This window comes from Orbicella franksi, chromosome 7, assembly GCF_964199315.1.
Source record: "Orbicella franksi chromosome 7, jaOrbFran1.1, whole genome shotgun sequence".
NCBI lineage: Eukaryota > Metazoa > Cnidaria > Anthozoa > Scleractinia > Merulinidae > Orbicella > Orbicella franksi.
This window is the reverse complement of record NC_138151.1, coordinates 8,326,823-8,352,700: the sequence shown is the minus strand read 5'-3', so window position 1 is coordinate 8,352,700 and position 25,878 is coordinate 8,326,823. Positions and strand designations below refer to the sequence as shown.

The following is a 25,878-nucleotide window of genomic DNA, read 5'->3' as shown; positions in this document are numbered from 1 at the left end:
AGATAATCTACTTATCATGTTATCTGGCAGTTTTGTCGCGTGATACTTTGAAAACTTCTAGAACCCAGACTCACGATTTTCAAGCTGTGTCATTTAACATGCATACCTCTTGGTTTGCCGAGGCATCCTTTTCCAAGGAACGCTTTTGTTCCTGAAGAAATTCCACAGCCTTCTTGTATTTTCCCTACAATTATTACACCGGAGGATAAAATAAGAAACATCAGATGAGTTCACCACCTTTCACAATTAAATCAAAGTAGTCCTATAGCCCGTCAGTTAGCACATAGCAGTCCTTAAACTTGCAAATTTGACAAAAAAACGTTGAGAATTTGACGTAATCTTGGAGACAGACCACAAGACTAACTTTCTAATGGAGCTACGCTTGTTTCCCTTTTTTTTCTTCATGTACTACTGTGTTACTCTATGATTCCCCTCCCCCCCCCCCCCCCCTCACCAAAAAAACAAAGAATACTTCTATGAAAAGCAATTTAGAGCAAATAATCATTTCCATAATTGTAACATAGTTGTCACCTTGTGGCGTACGGTTGCGGTTGTACAAAGGATGAATAACGGTTTCTGCTTGATAAATAACTACCCAATGCAAGTATGGGGTAGTTTATTTTGTTAAAAGCGGCCAAAAAAAGCTGTCCGTCTCCAAACATATTTGCTTTTGATTGGCCAAGCAATGAGGAACCCAATAAAGAGGTGAAAAAGTTGTTGACGTTTAGTTAAACTGATCTTGAGCAAAAGCAGCATGACGTGTTAAAGTTGGAATCAACAGAAAATGAAAGTTGACAAGTTTTGCTCGGTCACGTTTGATCACAAACTCTCATGTTCCATTTTTATGGACCTTTGTGTAAAAGATTTCTTTTTGAGAGTCGACGAAAGCTTTCGCTTTGAGAGGTAGCATCTGTTGCGGAATCTACACTCTACCTAGCTTCACCGTCATCGCTACAGTCAGGAAACAGTTGAGCTTTCAGTTAGTGCAGCGCGAAAAATGGCGCAATAAGCCTCTCTTTCCTTTTTCCGCTCCGCCATTTTTTCGCGCTTTGCGCCAACTAACTGAACGCCTGGAAGATGCTATTTGAGAGGCAGATGATGTCAGCTCTCGTTTTTTTAGTTTTTCTGACGAGCAAAATTGCTTTCAAACTGAAGTGCAAGGTTGGCGGCGAGCGAATGTTAGGCAATGAGTGGGGTTGTAATAGTACTACCTTATAAATAAGTCTGTCCACTTCAAAGGTTCCCATCCAGTTCCACTGGTCAACTTCCCACTCATCTAACAGACGTGTAAAATCTAACAACACAAAAAAGTTTAAAAAACTTTTGATTGACTATTGAAAGTAATGTAGCTTGGGGAGCTCTCTAATTTAGTTACGTACGAAACTCGTGCACCCAGAGTTCATGGTAATAATGTTTATGCGCTCCCTGCCTCTTCCATATGGAGGTTCCTCTCAGACATAAACCCTCTCCGACACAGAATCCGCCCCGAATCATTTTCTATAATTATATAAATGATGTCCCAGTCTTCACTTTGCTTGTTTTGTTGGAGCTACACCCATCGTCTAGGGTCAGAAATCAGTTCTGTCTCTCTCTATATTGCAACGATGTTAGCTAACATAACCACTTAAAGAAATTTTGTCAAAGCGTACCGTTTTTATAGTCGGTGTGTGTGTTTAGAAGATGCCACGCCTCCACAGAAACAGTGAAGTCATCTGAAAGGTTTTGACTGACTGAACCACAATCTACTCGAGAATCCAGAAAAAGAGATATTATTATAATGGTAACTACAATGTAATGTGAAAGCTATTCAACTGAATCTTACTTATAAAGAAATTTCTATCCCTTCAAATCTAAATTTCCTTCAAACCTCCCGCTTGGCTCCAGTGTTCAATGTTGCTGCTTTCAATAACGTTTTAAGAAGTTTTGGTAAAGTGATGAAGTCAGGTGACTACCCATCTACAAGAGCACACATCCTCTCTCCAGTCCCTCCTATGATCATGGGCAGAGAGGGGCCTGGTAAGAACTTTCCAGAACAGGACACAACAGACCTTACCAGGTTCAAACCTGTGATCTCTGGAATCTTCTACTGGATAAGTCCACCATTACCTCACCACCCAGAGAACTTTTGCTTCATTACATAATTTATGCATCATAACTCACTTTTGTCTATTATAATGTTTGCAGGTTGCTTGTTCTTACTATCATCTTTCCCAGGAGAGCCAGGCCTACCCTGCAAAGATGGAAGGAGGCATTCATTTGAGGTCTGATGGCTAAAAGACAAAGTTTCTATAAATGTCTATAAAGTAAGCAGTAGCTGATGGCATGAAGAAGTTACTCCCCCCTGGATGGCATGCTAGTCCATCACAGGTTACTCCCTAGATTGTGAGCAGTCTCTCTTTTACTACAACATCCCTGGAGAAGAACACATAACAAAAGAACGTGCAAGCATGATGAAGAGCGTGACATACGACCGGAGCACAGTGATGCTGCAGACCATGAGTAACGCTAGTTGCGGTTTGCAGCTTCGCAATTCAAGCTAGGCTCAATTTCCGCCACTTTCTTGAGTCCGGTCTACATTCCTCCCCAAGAGTTCAGCTGGTAATCGAGCCTAATTTCAAGCTTGGACACTCATGACCACTCTCTTGTGTTGCATTCTTCTCTGCCTTCCTCCCCACAGATTTTCAGGCAAAAGAGAGACTGCTCGCAGTCTAGTTACCCCCTGCATTCTGCCATGTTGGATCAGCTGTTCTCAAACTCGTCATGACAAAGGAGATCATGACCGTGACCGTGGTGTTGAGACATCTGATTTAAATTAGCATATTAGATTTTTATGATTACATTTTTCAATTTTCTCCTTAGCTTTAGTTTTGATTCAGAAGATATATCAAACACTCAAGAAAGTGTTTGGCTACATTTCCAAACAATTCGAAGTTCATCAAGATATTCAAGAAAATATTATCATACTTACAGATGCCAGTTTCCTTTTTTTCTTCTTTGGTGCTGGACTACAAATGGTAAGAAAAGAAAAAAGAAAAGAAAAACATTCAGACAATAAATCACACCTTTATTTTTGTAATTTTCAGACAGGCAGTTAGTGTTTCCAGTTTGGCAGTTCTCTTTGAATTCTCAGACTAAATGTATCTGTTGATTTGTTTGTTGATGTCCAGGACAATTAAAAAACAAATTTACAGTCGCATGCTGTGAAATTTATTTGATACTGGAAAACAGAGAACTGTTTTGAGGCCATTCTTTCCTTACCACTGGCATTAAGCAGGGAGAAGTAACAACATTTATGGTATATTTGTGGCATATGTGTTATGTATTAAGACAGTCATGTGATTGTTGCAGCCTCTGTATCCCTACCTATTGCTACCTCCTCCAGCTGAGTTGCTTGATGCATTGCTTTGATGATTTTCATTCACACTGTCCTCTATGAGAACTAAAGGAAATACTAAACCAGAGGAAGCTGTTGGAGAAAAACAATTTACACAGTGAGTATACACTCCTGCTGGTCAAAGTGTCGTGAAATCCTCTTATGTATACCAGTCTCAGAGGAACTTTTTGTTCAAATTTCAGTCAGAACGTAAGCATTTATAATCTGTGACATACAGTTACATAACTAAATTATCAGTACTTGCAGAAAATTACTGGCTGATCAATCTGTACTTACACACTAAGTCAAGTCTATTGACAACACGACAGTATTCCCAGACTGTCTGTAGAAACAAGATAATAGCGGCAAACATGACCCCTGTTTCCTCTATCATCTCCTCCTCTGTGCCCTCTTCTAAGCTATGTTTTGACATCCTCTTCAGTTTGTAGTGTAGTTCTGATATGCTAGCCCAATGGTCATTGCTGCTTCTGCAATAAGTGATTGTTAACCATTCAATTAACAAGTCAGTATCATAATCAAGCTTTAATTGTTTTAGTAGCTAGTAAAGTATGAATACAGACTACACGAGCCAACAGGACTTTTCACATGTATTGTGTTTTACTTTTTGAAGTATACCTGTGTCTAAAAAGGCTAACTAGGGTACATCTCTTTCTGCGTTCTCAGTGCCTTACGAAAAAAGTCAGGGATGCTTGGAATTTCACTTAGTGGTAAAAATGAAAGATTTTGGTGTCACTTAGGGTGTTCAAGGCAAAATGGAACTATTTGAAGCAATCAAAGTACCTTCTGGGGTGCACTCGAAGAAATTAAAAAAAAAAACGTGGTCATTTCCATTATAGTGGCACCTCTTAGGGGTAGGAAAAAAGCTCAAACCACTCCCAGATTCATCTCCTTTAGGTGTTTAATTCAAATCTTCCAACAAGTATCCCCAACCTTTTCATTTGGGAGTACCCCCTATCCCCCTGGGTGAGAGTTCCATGGCCCATACCTGTACTTTTTGGGATCAAGCCTGTCGTGAATTCTACAGATCTCCACCCAGCCACACTTTTGTGCTGTTAGGTAAAACACCTCATGTAGGGAAACCCAGGGGCCCTTTCCGTCCAGCACCTCAGCTACAATGCTTGTGTCTATAATGCCATGTTGAGCATCAGAATTCTCAGACAGGAAGTTGTGGGCAGTGGCGCACGAGACATAGAAATGAATGGATAACTCCAGCCACTTGTATACTTGAGGAAGAGAGATGCCTGGTGCACAGTCCTGGGTAACAAAACATGGAAGTTTTGGTGTTTGAGTGAATATGAATTAGTCAGAAATGCAATATTTCTGTGGTACAAGAGCAGTAGTGGAGATTGGGGCTAGTCAATTGCAGCATGGGTTGAAGGGAGGACTATTTGAAGGATATCACATGTGAAATCATTCTGCACTGACCCCCCTTCTAGCTTATGTTATTTTTTATTTTCGTGTGAGCATTTATTTTCAAGTATGTTATTCTTCTTTGTTATACATGTGATCTTTACTCCAGCTAATGCAGGTGAGGATGTTCAAGCTGCCAAAATAAACCTATTAGTTTCATGTTGTGTACTTAGCTTCTTGGTGTAGCTGAAATATATAGTTCTTGACACATCTTGATAGATTAATCCAACTTCATTGAGGTTGTTTAGTTATATGATGTCTTTTCATTTGAATTCTATGGTAGTCTGAGTTACTTGCAATGACAACATTTTTGAGGTTCCTTTGAAAGGAAATGTTGGGTTAAGGGAATTGAAAATATTTCACAAACCACAAACCTCATCATCTTGACTAACATTTGCAGATGAAGTATCAACAGCCATGTTATCACTAGCCAGCAAATGAGGCAAAACATCACAGACTGAAAAGCAGCAACACACTTGAAGTGATTAATATGCTCGCCATAATGCTGTCATATTGTACTGTTGATGTCATGTTGTCAACCGAAAAGATATCAGATCTTGCCATTTTTTCCTTGCAAGAACATTTCTTTTCAAGGTAAACCAAACAACATGACTGTATTCAAACTACAGTCAAACCTCTATAAAACAACCAACCTTGGGGAAAGTGGCCACTTAAAAGGGGCTGGCCGCTTAATAAAGGCAAAAACTATAGAAAAGCCATCATTGGGACTTTGATTACTAGCTGCCTAATAGGGGTGGCTGTTTAATAGGTTGCCACTTAATAGGGGTTCGACTGTATCAAATAAAAGCCTGCAAAACATGATACCATAAATAGAAACAGAAAAACTAAGTTTGGATTCTAAAAAAAAACCCTAGATGGAATGATTTTAAATAATGTGCAGTCTGTCTAATCCTTTCTCTACTCCACTGCACATTTATCATGTGGATGCTGCTTTCATTATTCACTTATCAGTCATGACTGATCTTCAGGTCTTGCACCCATATTGCAAAAAAATACAAAGTTGGTGAAAAAAAGTCCGTAAGTTAGTTTAAGACAGAGAGGTTGCAATGGCTTCATACCTAACAACTTTCTATAAGGATTTACAGGAGCATCTGGATACTCAGAGTTTTCAGCATCAATTAACATCTCGGTCAAGGCAACCTCAAGCAAAAAAAAGTAATGTTTGATTAAATATATAAAATATGCATTGATCAGTACAATAATGTTAATCCATAAATTCTTAAGTATATTAATAAGGTTAATAAAACAATAATTTATTATTAATTAAAAACAAGCTTCAATCAGTAGAACTGTTTTCAATTATTGAACATCAAAAGTTATCAGGTAATTACTTCAGTTTTGGTTTTACTACGATTTGAGATTGGCTGAGTAGTCTAACTGGTGGGTGATTGGTTTAATTCTGGTTTTACGACAGTCAATTGTAAACTGCTCTAAATAAAATAATTAATTAAATAAATACCCCATTCTTTGGAATCACATCAGGAAATCTTCTCATCAACAGTAACATCATCCTGCATTTCTCAATACAATCTTTGCATCTCCCTAATACACATACATAGTCATGGTGAAGAAATATTACAAAAAAATTATGTCAAGATCATCTAACAAGGCACAACTGGACCTTAGGCTCCTTTAACACCACCCACCTGCTGCCTTGAGAAGTATTTCTCGCTGGGCATGCTGTGGAAGACTGCTAAACATGTCTGGAGAGAAATCATCAAATTAACAGGTTTTAAATGTTTTCATTGTATCTCAAAACTATAAAGAAAAACCTAAAAAAACTCTCAAAGAAATTCATAGACTCTTTCAAAGAGAGACAGAGGTAACTTGAGCCACTCTGTTCACTTATGACTACTCCATATAACAGAAAATTTAAAAATATCAGTCTGGGATATTTGATTAAATTACTATTGCCAATATAAGCCTCACTGTTTTTTTTTTTCTGTAGGGCTGATATGAGTAATAACCTCCCAATATGCTTCTCACATCTATTTATATACCTGTCAAAAATTTTCCATGTTGGTCCGTGACCTCACTTTCAAGGGCATCAGTGAAGCTTGCTACTTCCTTCCAAAGTATGTTGCTGTCTGGAAACTGCTCAAACCTAAAATTTATCAAAATAATAATATGCAAAACAACTGTAGTTGACTGTAGTTGATATGTACAATTCACCCATAAAGTAACAAGTTTGTTATGGGTGTGAAGATCAAGGCTTCAGATGAATCAAAACTTAATGACAGCCCTGCCTAGGGCTTACAAGAGAGTTTAAATGTAACTTGGGGACAGGGGTTGGTGATAAAATCTGATGCTTGTTGAGATGCCAAGACACCTTTTTAAAAAATCAAGACAGTGACTTAAATACTCTAGACTCTCAGACAGCAAGAAATGCACAAAACAGAGACTTTGAGAACAGATCAAAATGTTTCTGGGACCCATAACCTGGGTGCCAGAGGTTTTATTTTTCTTTCCTGAGTAGGAGTGCACCTGCTATAGCGTGATATGTGGTGAATGGTTTCCCACACCACAACTGCTTTGCCAACTGGACTCAAAATCATGGCTTTGCCACTCACAGATCATGCAAAACAAAAACATTGTGGGACCCAGTGTACAAGACCCATGAATCCAAAATCTAAAAAGGTAGACACGGATCTAGGGGGGTGCAGGGGGACACTCCCCCCCCCAGAAATCCTTCTTCTTCGTGTTCGCTTTTAAAATTTGTTTACCTCACCAGTCCTTAGTGGTGCACCCCCTCATAAGAATAATCCTCGATTTGCCCCTGAAAAGTTTAAAATCTAAATCCACCCCCTAGGTTATTTTCTCTCATAGAAAACTTACATGATGTAGAAAAGGTTGGCTGACTCCTGAACTCTCTCAGCATTTCTTTCAATAGTGTAAGCCTCATACTAAAAAAAAATGAATAGAATGAGCAAGTACCCCAAAACTTTCCTGTGATTTTGTCACAAACAATATCAAGTAATGAAAGAATTAATCATATAAAAGGAAAATTTACCGCAATATGCTGTCTAAAACTCAGGAATAAATATATAAAGAAATGTATGAAAGCATAAAGGAGAATATTCAACAAACATTTCAGAGAGTATGAGAACATTGTACAGCTGTCTTTGCACCTAGTACATGAACACACAGATGAACACTGCACACTGTAAGCTCACCTGAAGTCCAAAATCTTTGGGATATAAAGTCTTAGCAGTTATAAGCCACGCTTTGGCTTCATAAGGATTGTTTTCTTTAAGACTTTGTCTAGCTCTTTCAACTAACCACTGGGTTGAACAATCGACATCAGCCATGGTCGCATCTTCTTCGGCGGCCATATTGATTCGAATAGCTTACAGTGCATATTACACGACGTACATAAATAGTTGGTGGTATGGTAAGACCATTGCGGGCGCATAGAACCCCTTAACTACTTTGCGGCCGCCCCGCATTCCTCTTCCTCTTTCCCCAAAGACACGAGGTAACATGGCGGATGATTCTTCGAATTACATTTACAAAACTACGAGAAATATGAGTTTTTCGGCGTAGATATCTTTTAGGAATTGAACTACAACTGATAAGATGCCGCTGCTTTTTTTCCAGGTCTTCACCGACCATGCAGATCTTTGTGAAAACCCTTACAGGGAAGACTATCACCCTTGAGGTGGAACCTTCAGATTCCATCGAAAATGTGAAAACTAAAATCCAGGATAAGGAAGGTAGAATATCTTTAACACATTAAGTTATTTTTTATCTACTGTCAAACTGCGTTGGCCTGTATCGGTGGAGGAACATTTTGTTCGTTTTGCAAGTGATTTAAACAAGGGCAATCAGAAGACTGAAATTTAAAATTCATGCTGCTGAAAAATGTCAACTTTGTAAACAAATCTTAATTTTTTTGTGAAATGCTGGTGAATAATGTGGTCACTTCATTAGCTTAAAGTTTATACTGTTAGTACATGTAGATGTCTGAAGCTGTTTAATGTACTAGGAAATAATTCGTGAAACCTGTCTTGTAATTTTGTTTTACAAGTTCCACAAAATGTTGCTTAGTGTAAACATCCAAGCCATGCAATAATCTGTTGTGTGCTTAGTATAATGCACGTTTGACAGAATTGTAATGTGAAAAGTTGGCTCTTTGTTTTAAACTGTTCGTTTTATTAAATACTAACCAACTCCCTCTTCTTCTCTTTAGGTATTCCTCCTGATCAGCAGCGACTCATTTTTGCGGGCAAGCAACTGGAAGATGGCAGAACACTTTCTGATTACAACATACAGAAAGGCAAGCTATGATAATCAGCTCTCCCAATTTAAGCATAAGAAGAGCATAAGTAGAAACCTTGAGGTATAATTGTTACAATCCTTGATTAACCCTTTGTTTGTAGACTCAAACAATGAGTGTCAAGTATCTATGAAACTCATGTACAGGTTACAATACAATATGGCAGGGGTTTCACTAAGGGTAGGGGACGGAAAAAATTGACCAGCTGTAAGGCCAATTTCGGTTGCCTGGTTTGACCATGTAGTGGAATTTTGCTCTGATAAAAAAAAGTTCAGTTCAAAAAAAAATTTGCTTGCCTGCAAAACCCAGTTTCCCTCCTGCTGAAAACATTAATGAAACCCCTGATATGGCAACATTTCACTTATGATATCATAACTGCCAGTTATAGTCCTTTAATAACAACTCTCAATTTATTTTTCTCCATCAACAGAATCCACTCTTCACCTTGTGTTGAGGCTGCGTGGTGGTGTTATTGAACCCAGTTTGCGTTTATTGGCACAGAAATACAACTGTGACAAAATGATCTGCAGGAAGTATGTCTTCTGAAACAATTGTAATTTCTTTTTACTGTTCTTGCTGCCTTATGATAGTACAATGTTTATTTTGTATGTGTACAACTTGTGTAGAACAGCTATTCAAGTAATTCTGTTTTTCTCGCTTTCCTTAAGAAATTGTTTAGGTGTAGTACTCAAGAACACGATCTACGTTTGCCACTGGTTTTCAGCGAGGGGCTTTGGCAGTTCTCTTTTTTTTTTTTTCCTTTCTGTTTGCAAAGGCCCTGTTAAATAGAATTATTTTTATGGCCACTGGGCTGATGTAAATCATGGTAACTGGTTGGGCCACATCCAACATAGGTCGGACCTAAACAATGTGCAGAAGAAATGGGCTACAAGCTACAATAAGATAGCAAGTATTCCACAGTGATTATATTTTGCCTTCCATTCAGGTGTTATGCCCGTCTGCACCCCCGTGCTGTCAATTGTCGCAAGAAGAAGTGTGGACACAGTAACAACTTGAGGCCAAAGAAGAAGCTTAAGGGCTAACTCCCCCATTGCTTAATTGTAGTGTGGAGCTTGGATGTCAATGATGTTGATCTAAACTTGGCAATAAATAAGCTATAAAACCATAATGGTGTCTGTGTATATCTCAAATTTGCTTGATTACCATCATTTGCATCTAAGCTTTAACATGTCACAAAAAAAAACATGATCTAAATGTTAATGGCAGGGCTCAAAAAAAGTGTCATCAAGTTGTCTGGGATAAGTAGATTTTCCTTCTGGGCAAGTAGCTCTCATTCAGTTCACACTTGCCCAATGAGCAAGGAATCAGGCAAGTTCTCTGCTGTCTGAAGCATTAAGAGAGCAAACTAAAACTTGCCCAGGGCAAGCCAAATTTGAGAACTACTTGTCACAATGGCCAGCTGGAATTCAAGTTTTTTTCGAGCCCTGCATAATGGTTTCAAACATTGCATGATTCGTTGTTAATCATTTGAAGTTTGGCAGACCAGATATGCAAACTTTCTTGCCTAATGTCCTTCACAGTTGGTATCGTTTCACGGAGTTGTGAAATTGTCTTCAAAAGAAATACTTTCAACTGGGAGCTCCTTGCAAAAAGGAAATCAATACTTTTCTGGGCATGGAATGGCCTCTGGGCCATTCTCAGTAAGGCAGAGAATTTTGTCTATGCTTTTCTTTTTCATCTCCCTGTTGCAGGAAAATCATAGTAGATGTGCAGCAGAATAATATATGTGATGTGTTATCAATGACTAATCGATGGGTAAAATTATGTCACTGAATAATCAATGTGGTCCATGACCAATAGATAGGCCACAAAATGTTTGGCTATAGATTAACCACTCACTGACATTATTGATCATCATGTCTGGACTAAAGCAACCTGAAAATGTAAATTAATGCTGAATTTTTGCATGTGTTGAACAAGAATGGGTCATCTTTTAGAATTTATTCTTTTTCCAAAAACAAAATTACCATTCCATAGAGAATTCATGCTAGTTCAATAACATGTATTGTCCTGTGTACATCACGATACATGCACCCAGGACAATGTGGGAAGGCTAACAACAATACTTACACTATCAATTGCACTCACCCAAAATACAGTTTTCTCTGACTGAATGAAATGTCCAGTGCTCAATGAAGGCAGGGAGGGGGGTACTTGACCCATGTTTGGGTATAGGGGTACTGCTGAGGGTTTGAAATCCTAACTCTCTAAAAGCCCCATCCCGAGTGATGTCAATTCCTGTCATCACGATACCCAACACAAGGAATCTAGACCGACCAGGATGAACTACTCTGTCAGTATGTGCTTGTTATGATACTGATTGAGTGGAAAAATAATTTAAATTAAAGGATACCCACAACAAGAGCATATAACTCTTGTCCTGAAAATGATCTGATGTTCACTGATGACCCTATAAAGACTGGTTGACATATTTGATCTTGGACTGATATTGTCTGGTTAGGACAGATGGAAGTAAAATAATTATTGTATACCCTGTTCAGCACAACCAGGCCCAAATACCATACCCTATCCAGTGGCATGCCCCAATATTGGCCAAATAAGAGATTACCAGAGAGGGGGGGGGGGGGGGGGGGGGCAGGGTAAAGGTGTACCTTCTAAAGCTAAAAAAACAGGGAGAGAATCTGAAACAGTTCTTTCTCCCTTTGTTAAGCCACTGTCGTGGCTTAATATTTTCCCTGACTTAAAATAAGACTGCCAGACATCCCTGCATTTCCCTGCATTTCCTGACCTGTGGCAACTTTTGCAAGTCCAGAGAATGATACAAAGTGACTATTTTCATCATAATTTAATGATTTTGGTTTCTAAAGGAAACCAGCTTAGCCTGATACAGCTACTTCAGTAACAGATTAAATCTCTAGGTAAATGCAAAATTCTCAAGATCATATATTACAATGAATCGCTGTTGACATTTTCTACTTCATTAAATTAAATACTGTTCTTAAAATACAGCTTTGTATTTTTGTGTTAAAGGTAACAATCTATCACTGGTGATTTCAACATTATACTGTACACATTGCCATCTATCTACAAAAATATTCTCTATTCTAGGCACTAGTAACATTGATTTGAAAAAGTCCCACAGAATATTTAACCTGAACAGCTGGAGCATCAGAACATGAAGAGACCATCTCTACCTACATGTTACGTTGGCTTTTACCGACTGTTCAATTTCCTCCTCAGATTCTCAATATTTGACCCAAACAACATTATTCCATATAATTGTATTAATGATGCTCCACAGAACAGCCCTTTTGCATGATGGCATCACACTAGCCCAAAGCACCACCAAGCCTCTGTTTGAAAATGCAAATTTCAAATTTAGTCACGAACAAATTCTCAAAGCAGCAAAGATGAAAAGAACACACACACACATGAAAACAACTTGAAGATGCCACAAGTTTGAGAAAACTTTGTGCAAACAAGGCTTGGTGGTGAATTTTTCAGCATGTAACATAGGACATATTAGATCTATTTGGTGTCTACTGGCTGATACTTGAACATAACAATAATGAAATAAACAATTGAAACAAACAACAACTAATCATGGACTGCTTCATCTTAACACAATTCTACAGGTCAAATATAAGTCTTGCATCAAAAGCAAGGATGAATTAAGGAAGGGAAGGGGGCATCTGTTGTCAAAAATGCAACAGATAGAGTGGGACTCTTGTATAATCAATGGTAGATGATTACATTACTAAGTGTTTTAACACAAAATCAGAGCTAAAACATACAATATGGTTAAAAGTATCCCCAATCTAACAGTATTTAAAAGCCTTGAAATGTTTGGAACACCTTAGAATTGCATAACACAGAAAACTTCCTGTTCTAAAAATTAGTAGTAATAATATTAACAATAATAATAATAAGCATTTACCACATGCTTCTATTGATTTTTTTGATTTCCACAACTTTAAAATCATATCACCTTTGACTTAAATCTTATAGAAATTGAATCAAGCAATATCCATTTAATTAACACAGAAAAATTGATTCTAAAAAACAACATGTTGAGACTTGAAGAAAAAAGAAATTTCTGACTTATAAAATTGAATTCTGTTGATAGAATATAATTGATTGCCAGGCATACATATGACCAAACTACAGCCATTGAAACCTGTTCACTTGTCATATTCTACATTCGTGGCACAAAGAATTTTTACCAGTTGTGCAGTTCCAAAAAATATCCACACCCCCCACCGAATGGAAGGTTACTGGTTACTCTGAGGGGTGGGGAGTCTCAAACATTTTGTTGCTCAAGCAAATACAACAAAAAGTTGGTAATCATTTCTTTTTACAGCCCTGAAAGAAAATTTCCAAAATTTTGAAATTCTCTCTGCTATTATGCACACTAATAATAATTATTGATATTATGTGAAGGTTGGAGGATGTCTGGCAATTAGGTTTTATTGTAATCTTGTGTCACCATCAGTTCCAAAATTTCTTAACCCGATATTATTGTCAACATGCAATTTATTTCCCCCTGCTAGTAGCCATTATCATTTTCTTTTAATATAGAACTAGGAAGGAGAATGTTCACAATGCAGTGAAGTGAGCCATACACAATTCCAATGATGAATTTTGGCATCTTTTTAACAATTTTTGAATGAGTCCCGGTTGACTTAGAATTTAAAAATGGAACCAGCATGTCAGAGGCATGCTGTTATGAAAACTCTGTCCACCCGTTTCTCACATTTTGATGAGTTAATCCAGGGGTTTCAATAACATTTTCAGCAGGAGAGTAACTGGTTTTCACAGGTGGGCAAAACTATTTGAACGGAACTTCTTTACAAGAACAACTTTCTGCTAAATGGTCAAATTAGGCGGAGAAATTGTCCTCACAGCTGGTCAATTTGTCTGATGTCCAGCCCTTAATGAAAACATCAAATGAATCTTGACAGAATGTTGAAAAGAATTCCAAACTTGATAAAACTACTGCCAATAGTATACCACACTTCACTGTACTGTAAGACAACTTTCCTTTGATACTAACTTCTCAATGTTAATGGCCTGTAGGTTAGATTGGTAAAATAATACCTGGAGAAATTCATACTTAGCAGTCCTTGGGACTTAAAAGGTTATGGGCTGTATACCGATACGGCTTACATTCACAGTGCTAGCCTAATAAAGTCTTCACATGAAAGTTGAAACTGCAACAGAGCTTGTCATTTTTAAAATTATTATTGTCCACAAAATCTGCATGATTACCGAACAGCTCACCAGAGTTCATTGTATCAAATTCAGAAATGTTTTCAGTCTGACAGTAAGATCATCTTTTACAGCTTTATTGCAGACGCTTCCCACCACATCCTAACGTGATTGTTTCACTGCAAATACTATTCAGAGCTTCCTCGTACCTTGGGAAAATTCACGCAGAATTTTCCTTGCCATAGCAAAATTGTTCTCAGCGACAATCAGTGCCCGGGTGATCTCATCTCGAGTGTAACCTTGTGCTTGAAGAATTGTAAAATCTTCTTCATAAAACTGCATGTCGTCAATGTTTGGATCTTCATCTGGACGCCTGGAACGTGGTGGCCTGTGACTATCTTGTGCTTCCAACTTACTTGGGTCAAAGCCCTGTGTACCATATGTCGGATTGCTGAAGCTTTTTGCTTCTGCTCCTGCCCAACTGTTGCGAGAAATAAGTGCTGGGCGCGAAGTCCTATTGTGAACAATGTCTGCAGCAGAATTTCTGTTGGACTCAAAGTCATTATTTTGGACAGCAGTTCTACTGCTGCCTCTTTGAACATTAGAATATGTAGCATCATCGAGCACATCATCAGTGGATCTTGCCTTGGTGAAGGTCCTTGCAGGAGGTGGATTTTTGTCTTTATTCATGTGAACTTGACGCGGTGCGCCAGAATGATAGCTTTGTGAACGCCCTGGTGGTGGCAATTCCACTACCAGTGGCCCCTTTACAAAATCGTCATCAAAGTGAGCAAATTTTGATTTACCTGCTGATACAAATGGGTCATCAGCAAAAGGGTCTGCAACTGATTGCAAGTTGCTCGAATCATCTTCTAAACCATTCTTCTTACCAGGTGTCTTATCGTGTGAATGCCCTCTGTCTGACAGAATAGGAAGAGGGAAATCGTACGAGCTTTTTTCTTCATTTGGACAAATTTCAGCAAACATGTTTTCATTTGACCTACTTTCTTCCCTGCTTTCAAGCTCAGGGCTCTCTGGAACAGGATAAGCTAGCTCAGCATAGTTTGTTTTATTTGATTGTTGCGGACTATAAGGCTCATTCACCACATTAGCAGCATCAATGTCTGCATACCCAATCGTGTCCCTTCTGTTGAGTTCATGCTTCACACCAGCAGATCCATTTTTATTCTCCTTATTCTCTAAACTACCACCTCTGTGTTTGTATCGTCTTTCTGGCACTGCAGGAGGGCTGTCTTCATCTGAGTTGGCTGGGGGTGGTGGTCGGCGTCCCTTGCGCAACTGCGCAGGAGAGTTATGTGGTGAGCCACATGGAGAGGTCAGAGGTGAAGAATGTGGCGAGACATTTGGGGATGCTAATGGAGAATTTCTCGGTGAGTTTCTGGGAGAGTTCCTTGGAGAGTTCCATGGTGAATGTCGTGGCGAGGACCTTGAGGAGGTCCTAGGAGAACCAAATGGTGATGCATGTGTTACTACCAGAGTTGGGGAGGTGGGTGACTGCAGGCCAAGCATATGGTTTCGTCTCTGTGGCAAGGGCGGGGGCGCATCTTCTGCAGACCTGGACTGCTCATTGTTGTTCTCCTGCTGTAAATGTGGATATGTTCCACTTTGTTGAGAAGAATAAACTCTCGCTTCTGTCACTGGCACCCACTGACTTGGATCCTGAGAATGTTATGACCATTAATACATGTAGTTAGATTCACAGATAAATCAATGGATGAATGGACAGACAGACAGACAGACAGACAGACAGACAGGTACAAGTCGCACATACTGGTATCTTCTAAATCGTATAGACTGTCAAGGATGTAACATTTATTTACATTATAAATCTATTCCAAAATGACCTAAAAGCTCCTATGACAATAGCTACTATCAACCAAGGGGATTTAGCCCAGGAGATTGTCCAGCCTACAGATATGCAAGGTATCTAAGTTTGTTCCATTTAAATTGTTCATAAGCTGCCGGAAAACACTTACTACCTACTTATCAAATTGAAGGTAAATTAGCCACTGAAGTTGGTTTGTGATGTTGACATTTTGCTCAAAATGTCAGCTTCACAAACTGAAAAGCTGTAAATCTACCTTTATCAAACGTCAAGTTGATAATAGCTGGGAAGCCTAGCATTTCACTTGCCCACTGCTGAAGTAGAATTGTTACTTTAGAAACTAATGAGTTTGCTCATCCAAAATAAAAAGAGATTTAATGTAGAAAATAATGTCCAATAATATATCTCGCAGTTACTACACATGCTGTGAACTGGTCAATTTAGAGGGTCGTATCCTACTGTATGGCACGCTAAAATTCAAAGCTGTTTTTGTTGCCAAAATGTTTTGCGATATATCACAAAGTGTTCTTAAGCACTTGGGCCATAAATCGAAGGGGAAAAACCGGGTCCCTAACTTACGATACGGACCTCAATCTCGGTTAGTAAGAGGTATTTACAAAGAAATCCAGGAATTTAGAAGTAAAAAAAAGATACTGATGTAGTTATTCTAACCTCCATAATTTCATCTTCTTCAAAGTCAAGGTGGTCTTGGCTGTCAGTAGAGTTACTAGGTGACATTTCCTGTTCAAGGTGTGGCACAAATGGATCCACTACAATGGTCTGCATGTCTTTGATTTCAGAACGGCAAAATGGACAGCCCTCGCCACCGGTCTCTTGCCACTGTTCTAAGCAAAGGTGACACATTAAATGACCACAGGGCTCCAACCGCACATCTTTATTATTCTCGGCACAAATCTTGCAAAGCTGAAAAGTGGAGCCCATCTCACAGTAGAGCTCATACTGCTCCTCTGTTACAGTAACATGCTCGTCAGGGGGAGTGATCAGATGATGGCTGACATCAGGATTGGTTGATTTTCCATCTGGGTACAGGTAGCTGAGCAAAGATAAAACATTAATCAAGAACCAATTTTGTGGTTATTTGTAACCTCTTTGACTGAACTAATCATCTTTGAGGATGTGGATGGAATTGTGTGGTGTAGTTGAATATTGTCAGAATTGCACAATGAAAATTTGATTTGTCAAAATTTGATCTCAGGCACTCTTTTAATTTTCTCCTTACAAATATCTAGAATGGAAACTTAATTTCAACAGTATTTCTTATCTTGGCGAGTGACCTTAAAGTGCACCTAACCCCCAAATTTTTTTTTCGCTAAAACAAATCTAGACTTTATTTGAAGCATTTGGGCGCAGAAATTTTTGAATTTGGTTGAATCCTCGATTTTCTATGCCCTTTCAAAGTCGTGATTAAGTGTTTCACGACCACATTTTAGGGAGTCTGGGGCGGCGGTACCTGATGACGTCTACCCAGGAACCAAACACAATAGCGCCTCAGTCAACTCTCTGTATTTGCTTGAGAAAATAGAACGCAAAACTAATCGTTTCGATGTATTTTGGGACTAAACGTTCAAGTTTTGTCTCAGAATCATTTCTTTTTCGTCACTGGAGTCAGAGTTAAGTTTCGATTCGGAAGGCTCCGAAATAAACTTCGATCGAGCACGTTCGACAACTGTGAACTCACTGCTTAGAGCTTTGAGAGCAATTTACAATATTTCAAGCGACGACGGGGAAGACGTCTTTGCGGATGAGCTGCTTGTATATTAGGAATGGAAAGCTAGATACAAAGTGGAGGAGCAGGCAAACGAAAAGCAGGAAAGAAAACTCAAGGACTGCTTTGCATGGTAATTTCGTCAACTAAACATAAGATTCCCACACGTGTTTATAACCCGTTTACATTTGTCCTTACCGCGAATGTATTTTGTCAAGGTTCTGTTAAATCCAGTTTGTGTTTTACTTTCCGTTGAATGCTTCATGTTTATAAGAGCGACGTACGTGTTGCAGTTTTCGAGACTTGATGGCCTCCAAAACATTGGCTTTGATCGATTGAAAATCGTATTGTTTGGACCTGTATTTTTGAATCTGCGGGAAGCAAGGCGGAAGGAAACATTTCATACAATTACCGATTTCACATTGTCACACGTTTTAAGTCATAACTCCAAATAACCAATGTAAATTGTCCTCAAAGTTTGCAGTGAAATTCGTCGGATAAGCGAAAAGGATGTGTTCCCTAAGCGGTCCGCAGATAATGTTACGCGGTCATATTTTCGACGCTATTGCACAGAATCTTTGTCACACTGCTGGTTTCCAAACCTTCGAAAAACTCTGTGAGTCTAACAATTTTGTTATCATGTAATTCTAGAGGATTAATCTTCAACTTTCATCTAAATCGAAAGAGAAATAAGTGTCGGTTAGCGGTGTACAGTTGCGATCTATTTACATATCAGTATAACGCTTCTTGATCATGACCGGATCACACAACTTTGCCAGTTATGTTATAAATACTGCAGGATTGGAAGATATAGGTTGTAGGTAGTATTTCTACAAATCGCTGGTTAGCTTTAAGCAAAAAATTTATGAAAATAGCGTTCGAAAGTCTGCGGAACAAATTCCAGCAAGAGTTCTTCAATGGTTCTCACAGATTCAGTTCGCTTGTTTCGGTTCGTCAAAATCAACCATCGTTTACGTCTTTATTGCACCATTAGCCGATCATCGTCAGTAAATTGTACAGTATATCTTTCTTTAAATCTGGAATATTGCTGCAACAGCCGATAGCACCTCTGGAAGGCGTTTCTGTACACTTTTTGAATGTGTATTGCACCATCCTGAAGGAAATGAGAGGAAATGAGATATCCAACCTTCCTGGGTAGATGTCACAACAGCCGCTGGACCCATTCTCCTCAAACTCGGTCGTGAAACAAAATGGCGGTGTTTTGGAGCTATTTTTGAGATTTCGTTGTGGCACAGAAAATCGAGGATTTAACAGAATTCAAAAATTTTTTCGCAGAACTATTTCAAATAATAAGTACATTCGTTCTAGCGAAAAAAATTTTGGGGGTTAGGTGCACTTTAAAGGAGCGTCCTAAAAATACATACAATTAATTTTGTCCTCAAAGAGGACTCAGAACCGCCTGGGAATAATTTCTGTCTTTTATCTTACTATACAGAATCAACTACCAGCTGACATTAGCTACTTAAGTGTTTAAAGAAGTTACATAAGTTTAAAACATATCCTGTAATTAATCTGAGTACACAAATTACACTCGTTCACTCTCCTTTCCCCTATTCTGTGCAAACGTCAGTTTGGGTATCCAAGTGTGCTTGGCCAATATGGCCAACACATGTACGAGTATAGCATTGCTGTTTGACATAACTACTACCAGAAAATACAACAATAAATTGAAATCACCACGATACTCACTATCCCTCCCTTGCTCCATCTAACAGCGCCTGACATAGTGACTTGTTCTGAGGAATGGTTTGAAGAATTGTGTGCTCTGGTGTTACGTATCCAATAGCCCACTGGCCAAGTCTTGTGCAGCTCAATCTGAAGATGTAACTGTGAACAAACAAAGATTGGTTTAAAATCATGTTTCTATGACTCAATAGCAATGCAAAACTAATAGCACAAGCTGTTGATGCAATGTTGGGGTGAGGAAAGAGAATTTATGTTTTGATGATCAAAGTAAACAAGTTGTTTTCTTTTTTCAACATGGAATTTTCTAAAAGAAATAGAAAACATGTTCACTGTGCTTCAAATGAGTTATTGAAACACTCCTGGAAGTTTGGCAGAACTCAAAAAAGCTGTGGAAACACTCACCACTCAGCTCGCATTCCCACAGCATTTCTTGTTCTCCCAAACTTCCACTCATGTTTCTATAACTCGTTAGAAACACTGTACACGATTTCTATTTAAATGTTTGTATGTGGATGGGACAATGACTCATAAGTGCAACTATACAACAAAAAAAGTTCGCCAGTCTGGTTAAGATTTGAACTAAGATCAAATTTCTTTGAAATGCAGCCAATGTTTACTAAAGTGTATTGATGTTTTGAGAACTCTTAATGCCGATGATTGTGTCCATCATAAAGTCCAACTGAAGTTTGGTCATTTGGTATGCCAGCCAAGAGGAAGAAGTAGAAACTACTTTGCATAATTTGGTGACATTTGAAAGAACTTGTTGGGTGCGACATGAAATTTAACTACACAAGAAGAAGCTCAGGTTTACATTCTGCAGCTCAGTGCCATGACTATCATTTAAAGATGCAAATAAAATGCAGTCCAATTACACCATGTTGATTAGCTGAAAAGTGCATTTTTCAATGCATTGTATTCCTCTTCTTTATAAGGCATTACTCGCATCGAAATTCATAAACAGGAAACCTATACTTAAGGTGGCTCCATAGGGTAATCATTTATGGCATTGCGTGGTCAAGTGTTATGTTTTGAATGCCGTTTTTGCATTCGTTTTTACACCCAGTTCTCTCAAACTAATTACACGTAATAAGCAATGATTAAATAGTGTTTTACTATTATCTCTGTTAAAATTATTGGTTTTAGTCTTGAATTATAAATGCCCAAACAAATATGTTTTTTTACTTTTTCATGGCTTTACTTGCGATTTTCTTGAATTTCCTTCGGTGAAATGTTCCCAAATTTTCACAGCATATCGCTTCCTGCGGGATACGAATTTTAAAGACGAAAAAAGTAGGGTTTGTAAAGGCAGGTTTTTCGATGTTTGCAAATTTACGTCTTTTACTGCTGCGAGAAAACTGGTCTTATAGATTTTCCTGAAAAATGAGCTCCGACTTAAGTAAAACATTTACTACCAATCTGCCAACTTTTACGGAATTTCACCGAAGGAAATGCGAGAAAATTCACTGTCAGTTTTGCTTGTTGTGCTCATGTTGACGTAATAAAATATCGAAAAACACTGACGTTTTCCTTCGAGCGCGCACAGATTACTTGAGCTTTTGTCCTCAGCGCACATGCGATCGTAAAACTATAGGGCGCCACCTTAAAAGGACAATTCAGAAAGACTCCAAAAGAAGGGATACTTTAAAATGTAGATTATCCATCTGCAAAACATGGCTAAACAAGGATGACGATGTCTGTGAGTTCCCAATCTAACTATCTCTTGATTGCCTGCAAACACTTGCATGAGGCCATAGACTCTTGTCAAACTCCCAGCTACTGTTGTCAAGTTTAAACCTTGCTTGTGTATTGTATATACATGTTCTCTCATCCTTGTTTGGTTATGCTGGAATGGTAGTGCAAGACAGTTCAACTGGTGGGGACTATTGTCCAATTTAGACTCTAGCTAAAGAAAAATATAGATTCCAACAAGACTGACCTTCCTGGTTTGTCTACATGTTTACAAAGCCTAGCTTTAACTTCGTCATAAGTCATAAAAGCGCAATAACCAGGGTGCGTCACAGCAAGAAGATTCCAGTTTACAAGCAGATGTGACCATGGTTGAAACAGCCTTGTGAAGACATCGTACTCAAATATGGATATGTGGTCATTACATGTAAGATCTATTGTTGACTTCAAGGCCATTGCCTCCAAGCCCGAGCTGATATGGTGTACTGTCTGAAGAGTTTGACGAAATTGCTTCCAAGACACTGTCGTTTTGCTAAACAAAAGTCAGAAAAGAAATTCAAATTAGAGCAAATTTACAGCAAAAATGTAACACAGCATTAATTTAAAGGTTGTATTTGCTCCATCCTAAGGGATCTGGAGAACCAGGAGGATCATCCGCAACAATTTATGTTTAATTCCAGTTTCAGTTAGCAACACAGTGACAAGAGGAAGTGCTATTCCATGTGGGCCTGGTTTACATGCATAAGTTGGACAGTGCTCTCCAAAGATACATATCTATCCAGTGGATAGTTAACACAATAAACTATAACACCCACTTGAGTGATTTATCCAGAGCACATAATAGACTTCCTGGTTCAGTTTCTGTCTGTAATCTTTTATTCAGCCAACTATATCTGACCTACAGATTATTTCTTTGGCCAACATTGCCCTGGCAGCAGGCCATAGCATTTCAACTGCAGCAAATTAGTTCCTTTGTTTTGCAGCAATATGTTTTGCTTTTAAAACGAACAACTCGGTTTTAGCATGGATCTCCTAGTTTGTTTTAAAAACACCACATTTCCAGTTCATACAGGTTGGCGGGTTAAACTAGTATTTTGTCAAAGTCTTCAATAGTGTTAATATTGTCACTGATAATATTGATGGGTACAATTTTACTGTCAATCAAATGAAGTGTCAAAAAATTTCTCTCAAAAACATCTCAAAAATATATAATAAATGTTCTGGGTACAATTCACAGTTATGGTAAGCAAATTTTGAAATAGGTCCAAAATAATTTACACAGAGGGAAGAATTTTCTTAAAACCTCTACCTAATTAAAGCCATATTTGATTACATGTGAAGCATATTTATTTATTGCCTTTTCCATATAATTTCAAGTGTCATCTGTGATGAAAAATAATCTAATGACTTATTTCACTTCCAAAATATATTTTTCTTTAAGTTGGTTATTGACGTTCTTGTACTGATGATTTTCAGGACAAATTATTTCCTTGCTGTTACCAAAAGAAAGTAATTTCCTCTACAGTTTTGAGGAAAAGAAGGAAATAGAGACACCACTCCCCATTTTTTGGCTTCCAAAACTTTACTGTGCAATTATATCTGCGTTCAATATAATCCACGGAAGGTAATATACGGTATGGTGATTCATGAATATGCTAAATATAAAAATAACACCCAGTGTTTACAATGCTAGTAGAAAATAACCAAACACACGAAACGGATATTTCCAAAGCAGTAATTAAAGGTGCGACGTAACGAATTTTTGTCTTCTTGGATGCGTCTAGTAAAAAAAATTCTGACGGGATTTTTCGCGTTTTAACACCTTGAAGATCTAGAAGACCAAAACAAAAGCAATCAACGTAATATTTATAAACACAGAACAGGAATCAAACGCACAATTAAGGTCTTCAATGACACAAGAAAACGGAAAACCCATGAGTGTATTTTGGGTTCATTAACTTGCTTTCATAGAAGGGTGGAAGGAAGCTATTGAATAAACAGCCCCCTAGCCTATTCGTGATTCTGTTGAAGGGAAGCCCAACAAAGGCGATGCCTAATTCAGCAAGGAAAGCGGACACGCAATTATCTAAAAAACGTTGATAATTCACTCTTCGCTTTTGAAAAACTCAAAAAATAGCCGAAACGCTTTAGAATGGGAAGGACGGCTCTGACCACCCGCGAGGAGATGCGATAAACCTTTCTTGTGTAAATGACCTCTATGCAGCTGATGTGATGACTATGTGCGTAGCGACCATCTATAGTCGATCACTTTCGATTATCAAAACAATAAGAACGAACAAAAAAAATTAACATAGCATGAACCTACTTGATTCCAAAATTCTTTCTCCAGAATTCAGCGGCATCATACTTGGTGATCCTGAAGCCGTCGCCTATATAAGTCCCTTGAGGAAATATTGCTTTCACTTCGGCTAGCATATGGCTGAAGACCAAACTCAGTTTTGTCAAGCTTCGTCGATACGTCGAGTTTTCGTCGTACATTTTCTCTTTTCCCTCCTTGAAAAGCTTGATCGCCAGCTTGGATTGCTTGAGGAGGTTCTCTATGTATATCCTAAAATACTCGCAGTCGTTCAAAATGTGCATTCTATCCTCGTACTTCGAAATAATCAACTTCAAATGTTGGTAAGTGTCGGGGAGAATGTCTAGAATATATGGAGGACTGTTCTTGAGGCAGAGCCGCTGGTTTTGACAATGCTTTACCACCTTGTCCATCAGCTTCCATGTTTTCTCGATAGTTTTCCTGTCGATCTGCAAACGCGGGGTTACACAATGAGTTAAAGCGTCTTGTAAACGTGTGAAGAACCGTGTGCTTCGACTGGGAGGACCATTGACGGCCATTTTGAGCCAGTCGCTTGACAATTTCCGTGTTCGACTGTGTCGCTGGTCACGTGGTTGCAGCATACAGCCAATCATGACGGTTGATAGTTCTGTAAGTGCGATAATTCCACGAATCTAACGTTTTCGTCAAATATTCAGATTACTTCGGGTTTTCCAGATGCTCTCTGAGAATTTTACGTGCCGAAACTAACAGATGAAAGTCGTTCAGTCTGGCGTCTTCGCGCATCCACTTTCACTAGGCTGAATATCCGATCTTGAAGTGAGTAAATAAAATAATTTCAAGAAAGGTGATCTCAGGCTTTTTTTAGCAGACGGTTTCCGGCCGGAGGCTAGCAATGTACTCAAGAATAAACGCCTTCTTTAGCCTGGTGATGACGTAGATGTCTGTACGGCTGCGAGCTTCCTTTGAAAATAAAAACTCTTCCAGAACATTAACGTCGGTTCCGTCAGGAAATGTCAACGGACCTCAACGCTGAAAGAAAGCACAGTTTCTTGGTTGGAAATCGTACTATTAAATTTTGCTATGATGTATTGTATGGAATCACTGAGGCCATTACATTGAAAAAGCTGATGGACTGTTCAGTTGATTGAGTACGTTTGACCTATGAATTTCACTTATGCAAACTTGCTCTTTGATCTTGAGAAAACTTTATATAACAGTTGAAAGAAATAACATTAAACCTTAATTAACAAACAAGACTGCCCGCAGAATAGACTGTGTTTCATACCAACAAATTTCCAACTCATTTTAGGTTTGATCATGAGCTTACTTTGCAAACTGAAATAGATGTCTAACTTTATTTATCTGACCGCCGAATTGCAGAGTACTTAAACATCAAAACTTACCTCGATGGAATTCGAGTGGATGATCGGATAAAGTGATCCGTTGTAACTCTTATACCGTGCAAGGTGCCGAGCAATGAGTTCTACCTTATTCAAGACTGTTTTTTTTAGGATCGATACTTCATTTCCTCCAGACTACAAAATACTGGAATGAGCACTTCGCGCACAAATGCGCAAGATGATTAGTGTACAATTAAAATTAGACGAAGTTACTATAAGGAGTGTCATGTAAATATTTATCAGGTATTTACTCGAACAAAGGCTAAGTCAATACAGAGGCGTGTTTGCTGGGAAACTGATCAGTGAAGTGGACACGCCTCACGCGAACACGACTCCCACGCGAAACACCACCACATACTTCACGGTATCATAATACCCGGGGGGGGGTACTCCCTTATGTGGGCTATGTAGGTATGTGTGGCCCCAAAGGGTACCGGAATGGTTTTTTAGCCGTTTTGTTCATAAGTATGGTATCGATATTGGCCATTTTGGTTTCAAATAGGGTATGGTTTTTTGCACTCTAGTCTCGAATTCAGTATGTTTTTTTTTTTTTAGAAGAAGCTACTTTTTCATCATTAACGATGACCATCAACAAAAGCCCTCCACAATGCATCTGAACTAGGTTACTAATTATAAGTCAGGTCTGAAACAGGGTACTGATTTAAGGGACAGGTCTGAAATGGGGTATCAAAGTTTAGGTCAGGTCATAAATAAGGTAGGGAAAATCACAGATTTTGGTCTCAAATAAGTTAAGGGTTTTGGGAAGCGAGCCGCACACCCCCACCCGATTCGTCTGGGAGTGATTCCTCCCCCCCCCCCCCTCCCCCATCACAATATTGCGAACGGCTGCTATAAAAAGAACTCACTAAACTCTTGATAATATCAACATGGTATATTAACTCTTGTACAGATTTATTGATAGC

General features: G+C 38.6%; 3 protein-coding genes across 5 annotated transcripts in view; 1 reads left to right on the top strand and 2 right to left on the bottom strand.

Annotated features, from left to right (window-relative positions):
- LOC145493310 (integrator complex subunit 10-like) overlaps positions 1–8,315 on the bottom strand; it is a 16,617-nt gene extending 8,302 nt beyond the window's left edge. Inside the window, exons 1-15 of one of the 2 annotated variants that reach the window (XM_081472750.1) lie at positions 7,999–8,315; positions 7,661–7,728; positions 6,826–6,929; positions 6,472–6,528; positions 6,285–6,367; positions 5,884–5,965; positions 5,179–5,261; positions 4,380–4,648; positions 3,671–3,861; positions 3,364–3,469; positions 2,969–3,005; positions 2,161–2,230; positions 1,650–1,742; positions 1,212–1,294; positions 107–184 (exon numbers count right to left, since the gene is read on the bottom strand). In XM_081472750.1, coding sequence (XP_081328876.1) covers positions 107–184; positions 1,212–1,294; positions 1,650–1,742; positions 2,161–2,230; positions 2,969–3,005; positions 3,364–3,469; positions 3,671–3,861; positions 4,380–4,648; positions 5,179–5,261; positions 5,884–5,965; positions 6,285–6,367; positions 6,472–6,528; positions 6,826–6,929; positions 7,661–7,728; positions 7,999–8,157 — 1,563 coding nt within the window. In that variant the 5' untranslated portion in view covers positions 8,158–8,315. The remainder of the gene's footprint in view (positions 1–106; positions 185–1,211; positions 1,295–1,649; positions 1,743–2,160; positions 2,231–2,968; positions 3,006–3,363; positions 3,470–3,670; positions 3,862–4,379; positions 4,649–5,178; positions 5,262–5,883; positions 5,966–6,284; positions 6,368–6,471; positions 6,529–6,825; positions 6,930–7,660; positions 7,729–7,998) is intronic. The other variant, XM_081472751.1, reaches the window with a different exon arrangement.
- Positions 8,316–8,399: 84 nt separating this feature from the next.
- On the top strand, positions 8,400–10,245 carry LOC145493382 (ubiquitin-ribosomal protein eL40 fusion protein). The gene is made up of 4 exons (XM_081472842.1): positions 8,400–8,538; positions 9,015–9,101; positions 9,532–9,634; positions 10,048–10,245. Exons 1-4 carry the CDS (start codon positions 8,436–8,438, stop codon positions 10,142–10,144), a joined length of 390 nt encoding a protein of 129 aa, XP_081328968.1. The 5' UTR covers positions 8,400–8,435; the 3' UTR covers positions 10,145–10,245.
- An 89-nt stretch (positions 10,246–10,334) lies between these two features.
- LOC145493303 (uncharacterized) lies at positions 10,335–25,275 on the bottom strand. Of its 2 annotated transcripts, XM_081472741.1 has the most exons (6): positions 24,959–25,275; positions 23,583–24,584; positions 21,507–21,788; positions 19,574–19,711; positions 16,810–17,191; positions 10,335–15,971 (listed from the first exon to the last, which is right to left on the bottom strand). In XM_081472741.1, the coding sequence occupies exons 2-6, from the start codon at positions 24,185–24,187 to the stop codon at positions 14,484–14,486; spliced, it is 2,895 nt and encodes a 964-aa protein (XP_081328867.1). In that variant the 5' UTR covers positions 24,188–24,584; positions 24,959–25,275; the 3' UTR covers positions 10,335–14,483. The 2 variants fall into 2 exon arrangements, with proteins under 2 accessions (XP_081328867.1, XP_081328868.1); XM_081472742.1 differs by lacking the exon at positions 24,959–25,275 and having other exon boundaries at positions 23,583–24,661.
- Between the last annotated feature and the right edge of the window lie 603 nt (positions 25,276–25,878).